Source organism: Gopherus evgoodei, chromosome 2 (genome assembly GCF_007399415.2).
Source record: "Gopherus evgoodei ecotype Sinaloan lineage chromosome 2, rGopEvg1_v1.p, whole genome shotgun sequence".
Lineage (NCBI taxonomy): Eukaryota > Metazoa > Chordata > Testudines > Testudinidae > Gopherus > Gopherus evgoodei.
This window is the reverse complement of record NC_044323.1, coordinates 63,556,177-63,563,526: the sequence shown is the minus strand read 5'-3', so window position 1 is coordinate 63,563,526 and position 7,350 is coordinate 63,556,177. Positions and strand designations below refer to the sequence as shown.

General features: G+C 38.3%; 1 protein-coding gene across 1 annotated transcript; it reads left to right on the top strand.

The window, feature by feature from the left end:
* Positions 1 to 265: 265 nt before the first annotated feature.
* Positions 266 to 3,320, top strand: HOXA7 (homeobox A7). Its single transcript, XM_030550846.1, has 2 exons — positions 266 to 720; positions 1,632 to 3,320. The coding sequence occupies exons 1-2, from the start codon at positions 345 to 347 to the stop codon at positions 1,913 to 1,915; spliced, it is 660 nt and encodes a 219-aa protein (XP_030406706.1). The 5' UTR covers positions 266 to 344; the 3' UTR covers positions 1,916 to 3,320.
* Positions 3,321 to 7,350: the final 4,030 nt, after the last annotated feature.

Here is a 7,350-nt window from a genome sequence, read left to right as displayed (position 1 = left end):
TCTCTGTTTATTTTACTTACTATACTTTATAGGGATCTTACAAAATATCATTTACCATGTGGCATCCTTAATCAAAAGCCCCCTTGTCTTTAATTTGTTAGACATATATTTGATCCTCTTCCCCTTCCATTATAGGATATTGTGAGACACCCTGATCCATACCACCTGTGATGCAGGAGGAGATTGGAGGATGGGGTCATATGACTGGTCACGTGCTGGAGGCAGCTCAGTCCAAAAGAAAATGGGGTTTGGTGTAAATCTGGGGGTGTAATGTTATCATATATCACGCTACCTCGTAAAACCGACACTGAAGCCTACCGGACAACAAATCACAGGTCAAAATTATGAGTTCTTCGTATTATGTGAACGCTCTTTTTAGCAAATATACGACGGGGGCTTCTCTCTTCCAAAATGCAGAACCTACTTCTTGCTCCTTTGCAACCAACTCTCAGAGAAGCGGCTATGGACCAGGGGCTAGTGCTTTCACCTCCTCCATGCCTGGCTTGTACAATGTGAACAGTACCATATATCAAAACCCGTTCTCTTCCGGATACAGCCTGGGCTCAGATGCCTACAACCTGCATTGTTCCTCTTTTGATCAGAACATTCCCGTCCTCTGCAATGATCTAACCAAATCCAGCTGTGAGAAAGCGGAGGAAGGCAACCTGCACAGCCAGGCTGAGGCTAATTTCCGGATATACCCCTGGATGAGATCTTCAGGTATGGGGAATGGAGAGGGCAAAGCTATGGCAGCCAGGCAAATGTGTAGCCGAAATTACTGTCAGCACAGCCTTTATGGTTTTAATTATAGCAGAGGCGCCATTGCGTAGAAAGCCCGTGGCATTGTATGTAAATGAGTATCATAAAACTTTTTATTGCTCAATTAATGGGTTCTATCCTCGTAAATTTATTTAAGTCAATTTGCTATGGAATTTTAGTATTACGTTTATTTGTGCGGTTTGATGTAGAAATATGGAGAGCTGGGAGCCCACACGGGTAACTGGTCCCCACCCCCACCCTCACCCCAACAAAATGTACAAAAATCCTATGTGGCGGAAAACGCAGAGGAAAAAGAAGAAGAGGGGGTCAAAGAAGGGAGGCTAGACTATTTCAGAGGGGCAGGGGTGCTCTAGCTCAGTGTTAGTGTGAAATGTGTCATCTGCCTTTCCTGATGATCAGGGTCTATATACGTGTGTAAAAAGGAAAGAGATCTGGAAAATGTGAGCTCCGTTCTTGAGTCTAATACTAGTATGTGTCTATAATCTGATAAAAAGACCCTGGGATCAATAAATACATGGAAATTCCAGACCCTGCTTTTCTTTTCCTTTGTGAAACACAAAAGTCTGGAGGACGCTGGAGAAACAGAGCCGAATGTTAAGTCCATCCTTTAGGAAGTAACTGTTTTGCTCTTTAATGTTTTTTCTCCACCTTGGTATATTTCAGAGAACTTAATTTGCCATGTTTGAGCTGGGCATGCAGTCTGAGAGAAATGCCTTTGTTAGGGGCGGAGGGTTAAAGGAAGAGGATTTACTCCAGTTGCCTGGATGGCTGTTTGTAAATACCAACTTTCCATCGAACTGATTATCTTCATTTTTTTTGGCTAACTTCTGTGTCTGTTTGCCTGCTTTCAGGTCCAGATAGGAAGCGAGGTCGGCAGACGTACACCCGCTACCAGACCCTGGAGCTGGAGAAAGAATTTCACTTTAACCGCTATCTGACTCGCAGGAGGAGAATAGAGATCGCCCATGCTCTGTGCCTAACTGAAAGGCAGATCAAAATCTGGTTCCAAAACAGAAGGATGAAATGGAAGAAGGAGCATAAAGAAGAGAGTTCCAGCACTCCAGCGACCAACGAGAACACGTCAGCAACAGCTTCTGTGGAGAAAGTGGAAGAAGAGGAGGAAGAAGACGAGTAAAGCTCCCATTTGATGAAGCAATCTCCAGTATTATGTATGCACGTGACAGTTGTAAAAGCTCTCTTTAAAAAAAGACTTACTGTTTTATTTTAAAAATCCTGTGCCCTTTAATGAACATCTTGAAACCGAGCATTTTCAAACATTAAAAGGTCCCGTGATTTGTCTTCCAGTCCCCACCTCCCCAAACCTCGCACATTTCCTGTCCAACTTATTTGGAATCTCTCACAAGATCACCCTAATCATTTATTTTCGTTTGCCCAAACCTTGATGTGTTTTGCGTGGGTACATTTGCGTGAGAGAACTGCTACTTGCACATGCAGAAAAAACATTAACTTCCGGCATAACTACCTGACTCAATTAGTCCCAATCAGTTGTTAAGGGGTAAGTGCATTAGGGTCACATAAAAAACTACCTAATTTAGAATAAATAGTTCTGCACTTCCTGTTTCCTTTTATTTCAAAAGATCACAACAAACAGGCAACTTTAAACAGCAAGTGAAAAAAATCCTGTAAAAATAATGAAACAGAAACCACTACATCCTACAACAATTATTTGTACTACCTATTTTCCAGACTACCTATTTCTCGCTCCGCCTACCTATCTTCTAAACTATACTGTATTTTATTAATCAAAAGAAGATAACATACTAATGTGAATTGCAGAATGCTTTTAGAAACTTAAGTGTACTCCTTCGAAAAGCAGGCATCAATAGCTTTGGTATATAATTTGGTATCGAAAATGCTGAATATATTTAAATTGAAAAAATAATATATTTATTCCAACGCAATTATAAGTGAAAACCATATGCTGCAATATATCTTTCTTCTCAATCCTTTACTATTCCGAGTGAAGAAGAAAACACATACTAATATTGTACAAAGCGCTTTAATATCTTCTGTTGGCTTCTACCTTTTGAAGTACATTGTTACAGGCCGTTTTGTTTTCTAAGCTCATCCTACTTAATATCGCTGAAAATGTTCTTTAAAAAGTGAATTAAGACGACCAGGTTAGCGCCTCTCAAAAATCTTCTTGTCCTGATTTCAGAATGTGTTAATATGTAATACCGTGAATTTTCCTACAATAGCAAATACTGTATATTTAAACGAATTTTTTGTCATTTATATTGTCTTGAAATCATTTGTAAGATCACGTCATAAACTGGGAAGTCTGTATTTAAATTGGTAACTTTGTAGCATGGTGTATTGTTAAGAACTCTATAAATCCTTCATGAAGGTTTGGCTAAAGTTTATTCATAAATTGTATGTTACAATGTGTTTCGATGTGTTCATTGTGAACATTTGGATATGCCGTGTAAGTATTGGCAGTGGAGAAAAAATGTATATGAGCTCTCTGGAAGTGATACCGTGTTCAAATATCTCCCACGATAAATGTGTTTTATGTTACACAGGAAATAAATATGCTTGTTGACAATGAATTGTGTTTCTTTATTAGGGAACAGTTCAAAAGAAGCATAAAATTTACAAAGCCAAATAAAGAAATTAGGTCAAATATATCATTTTTATCTGCAATCAAACCCAAAAATTAATAGGTGATGAATTGTTAGGAATCAGTCAATTTCTCTATCTAGATTTTTCACCTGAGTTGATTAATTAAGCAGAGATCATTCCTTAAACAAGAAGCTCTTATGTGCTTCAGTGAAATTTTTAAAATCACAGTAGACATGAAACCTGTCTATACGCAGGCGGAAATCCGCGTTAGCGGGATAATATTTGATTATAGATGCAAACTGCAGTGCGAAAGTTTAAAATGTTGAAGATCAAGTCAGATGTGTGTCTGCGTGTCAGTCATTTTAGGGCAATAGTAAATATGTAAAATCAGGACAAATACCCTAACCGAACCGCCTATATTTAAAAATATTCTCCCATTATTCTAACATGTAAAGCAGATACCGTATTTTAATGTGGAATTTTAAAAAATCATGCATGAAATTCTCTTTAGAGGGCAAGAAAAATATAGATATAATGATACCATCATCTGCAGAGTAGTTCCCTAGCTCTGCTGTGTTCAGTTGCTGGTAAATGCACTAATTGCAATTTTAATAAAATTAGAACAAACTCTAGGTCTTTTAAAACTCCAGGGCTGCCTCTCTGGTAAGATGGCGCCTCTCTAAGACCTGCCTCTTCTTAGTGATGAGGAAAAGGCCATAAATCCGTTGTTGTTTATGAAAATTTACAACTTTGCAATACAACTTTATGAGTTGCTCGGTTTTTCCATTGGTCGCTGTCGGTCATGTGGATGGTAACCGTGAACATGAACTTTTTTATAATTTCCCTTGCGAGAATAGAGCTGCATTCTTTTGCTCAGCTCTGTCCTGCTTCGGATCTCTCTGGCTTTCAATCCCCCGTTTCATTTGTTCTTTGTAAGGCAATAGTGAACAAAGTGTATGGAGGTTCAGCATAAGCAGCCGCCTAGAACACAGATCCTGGATGGCAATTTCCAATTCCTCCGCTGGAAGGTGTGGCATATTGGATTCAAAGCACTGGAGTGGCAGATTTTCAACTTGCAACCTGGCTAATTTCCTGCTTCTTCTGGCACCAAAAGGAGCGCGATTCGTCTCCTGTGCAGCCAAAGCGACAGCTGTCAAAGTAGCAGGGGCTCCTGCGAGCCAGAACCTAAAGGTGAGAAACGTATGTAACACTACCGTAAGCAGGGTAACATTATTTTAATACTCATATATACCTATATGGGACCCATCTATATATAATAGATACAGTAGACATGAATTGATACCAATTGAAGGATTATCAGTCGAATATTTAGCTTATTTAGATTTAACCAGTGCATGCAAAAAATACAAGCGTTTGTTATTAGCAAGCCTGAGGTGTAATTTTAATAAAGGTATGTTCAAAAGATTTGCTATCGCATTCAGATTTGTATTATTATTTTAGAATTCAAATTTATAAAACCATATCGAGATTCTTTGCCCAAGAAAATGTATTAATTTTGTTTCCCAGCATTAGCAAATTCATTTGTGTTAATTGCAACTTAGAATTTAAAAAAAAATACACTTACAATTTCAGAAAGAGACCAATCGGCATAATATCTTCTCATTCCGTAAAATTTCCACGCGAGAGAAAGGATATTTCTGTAACAGCAGAACACAGGAAATAGGTGCATAGGTTGCTTTATCAAATGAATCGTTATATACGGTATAACTGTGTCACGTCATGTGTTGATCGCAGCTTGAACAATATTACAGACATTTTTCGAAATACGTAGTTTATGGATGAATGATATGTAAGGCTCGATTTTAAGCAATCAGTTTTACATCAAATTCTGGAATGAAGCTTTTTCGATGTCAGTTGAAGAAAATAAGAGATGTGTCAATTTAATTATGTTTTTGAAAAAATGGAACACGGGTTGTGTGTGTGCGGGGGGGACGGAAACAGATCTGGACGCGGATTATTTTAGTAAGGTATTGGCATCATAACTTGTCTTTCACCGAGCTGGCGCTGCTTTCTATGGTTGTGTTCTGGAAACCGCGGCATTGGTTCAGGGTTTTGCTTCTGTAATATCTTTATATTCATTACAGTAATTAAGAATGAGCTGTGAGTGCGTTAGATGTTAACACCGGCGTTGTTTGTGTTCTCCGGGCTGATAAAGAATTACATTTGCATTGCATTGCAGTATCTGCTTGACTGCAACTGCAGTGAGAGTCGGATTATTTATGGCGGAGAGATAGACTCTCAGTGCTGCCACTGTGTGGCGGAAACCAGGCGACTCAAAGGCAGCAGCAAGTAAAAGGCTAATTGTCTGCAATCCTCTTGGAGAAATCCTCAAAATTCGGCCTACCTAGGGAAACCTTTCAAACTCCACCAAGCACGGACTATTTCTACAGAGCTGGGTTTTATATATATAGATATAGATATAGATATAGATATAGATATTTTAAACTTTGATGTGTGTCGAATGTGAAATGTCCCAGTGTGAATTGGCTTGATGGGATAAGATTGAGGCTGCCCAGTGAGGTTACTACTACGAGTTCAATCTAAACAATGGTTTGGATTGCAAGAACTGTTTGGATTACAGGGTATTAGTTAAAGGTTGTTTTCTATTACGCCTCTGAACATGAGAAGGATTTGTAAGTGGATTTAGATAGTATGTGAAGGAGGGAGGGTTAAACTCAAGAGGGTAACTGCTCCTGCACCTGTACTCTAGCGTTGTTTGAGTTATGGAGTCTGTTGACTGAAAGAAAGAAAGCAAGAAAAAATAACCCGCGTCTTGTTAAAGTGCTAATCACGTTTTTTTCAACTGTGTGCTGACATTTTTTCATAATTTAAAGAAAATGGGAGGAGCAAGACTACTTACTTTGTTATAGTTGCAGAAGTGCAGAATATTCACCTTTCGAAGATAAGTGTTATAGTGCTGCTGTTAAACCTATCTGACTGGGAACGCTCACGGTAAAAGCTTTATGGTGGCAGGATTTTTTATTTTATTTTGTTTAATTTTTTGAATAATAAATGTAACTGAAACCACGATTGCCATGCAAATTGTTTAGCTGTTACTACAAATACTCTAACCATAACAAATGTGTACTTTCATTTATTTTGCGGTTTAGTGCGGCGGAAGCAACTGAGAAATGTTTTATTTTGTTATGCTGAGACATTAGAGATTTTGACTTTGGCTAGAACAAGGCCCGCAGATAAAGATTCCTAGGCAAATCATTTCCCTCCCACCCCTTTAAACAAAGATAATATCAATCTGAAACCGACATAATAAAACCTAAATATTTATAAACCTCTCATTTTTTTTCGCGATGAATCCAATGCGTCTTCAAAAAAAGACCTTCTGATCACAACTTTATTAAAGTATGGACGTTGGATTTTTTTATTCACCGAATCTCAATTTTCATGGCACGTTTCCGGTCCAGTCTCTGCTGAAAAATTTCACATTTAAAAAAAACTCATTTGTATTCGTCATTTTCCCCCCCACATAGTACAAATTCTTCAGGACAGGGATTCTTTTGAGTAGCTACACATAATGTTCAGCTGTTCTCTCAATGCATATAATTTTTAGTCTACCAGATGTGTATATAACTTAGAGTCGGAGAAAAGAATAGGGGGACAAAATAAAAATGGAAGGTAATCAGCGTCTCAGTGTGAAAGTCCAACTGAGAACGCTAACAATACCAATTATTGTGGAGAGATGTTTTAACTCACTACTGTTTTATAGGTACCTTAATCATCCTCCGGAAATGAGACACGGAACCTTGCAACAACAACAAAACTCACGTTTCCAAAGCTAGTTTAGGTGCTATAGGAAACAGAGTTAGTACAAACTCCAGCACGTTTAAAAAGCGGCTGTTCAGTCTGTTGTCATAGTCACGTATTATGAGTAAACACAGCTTGGAAGGAATGATCTCCTTGTTATTTTTAGGAACTGCTGGAGTAGGCTGAATTAAAAGCCTTTCTGTG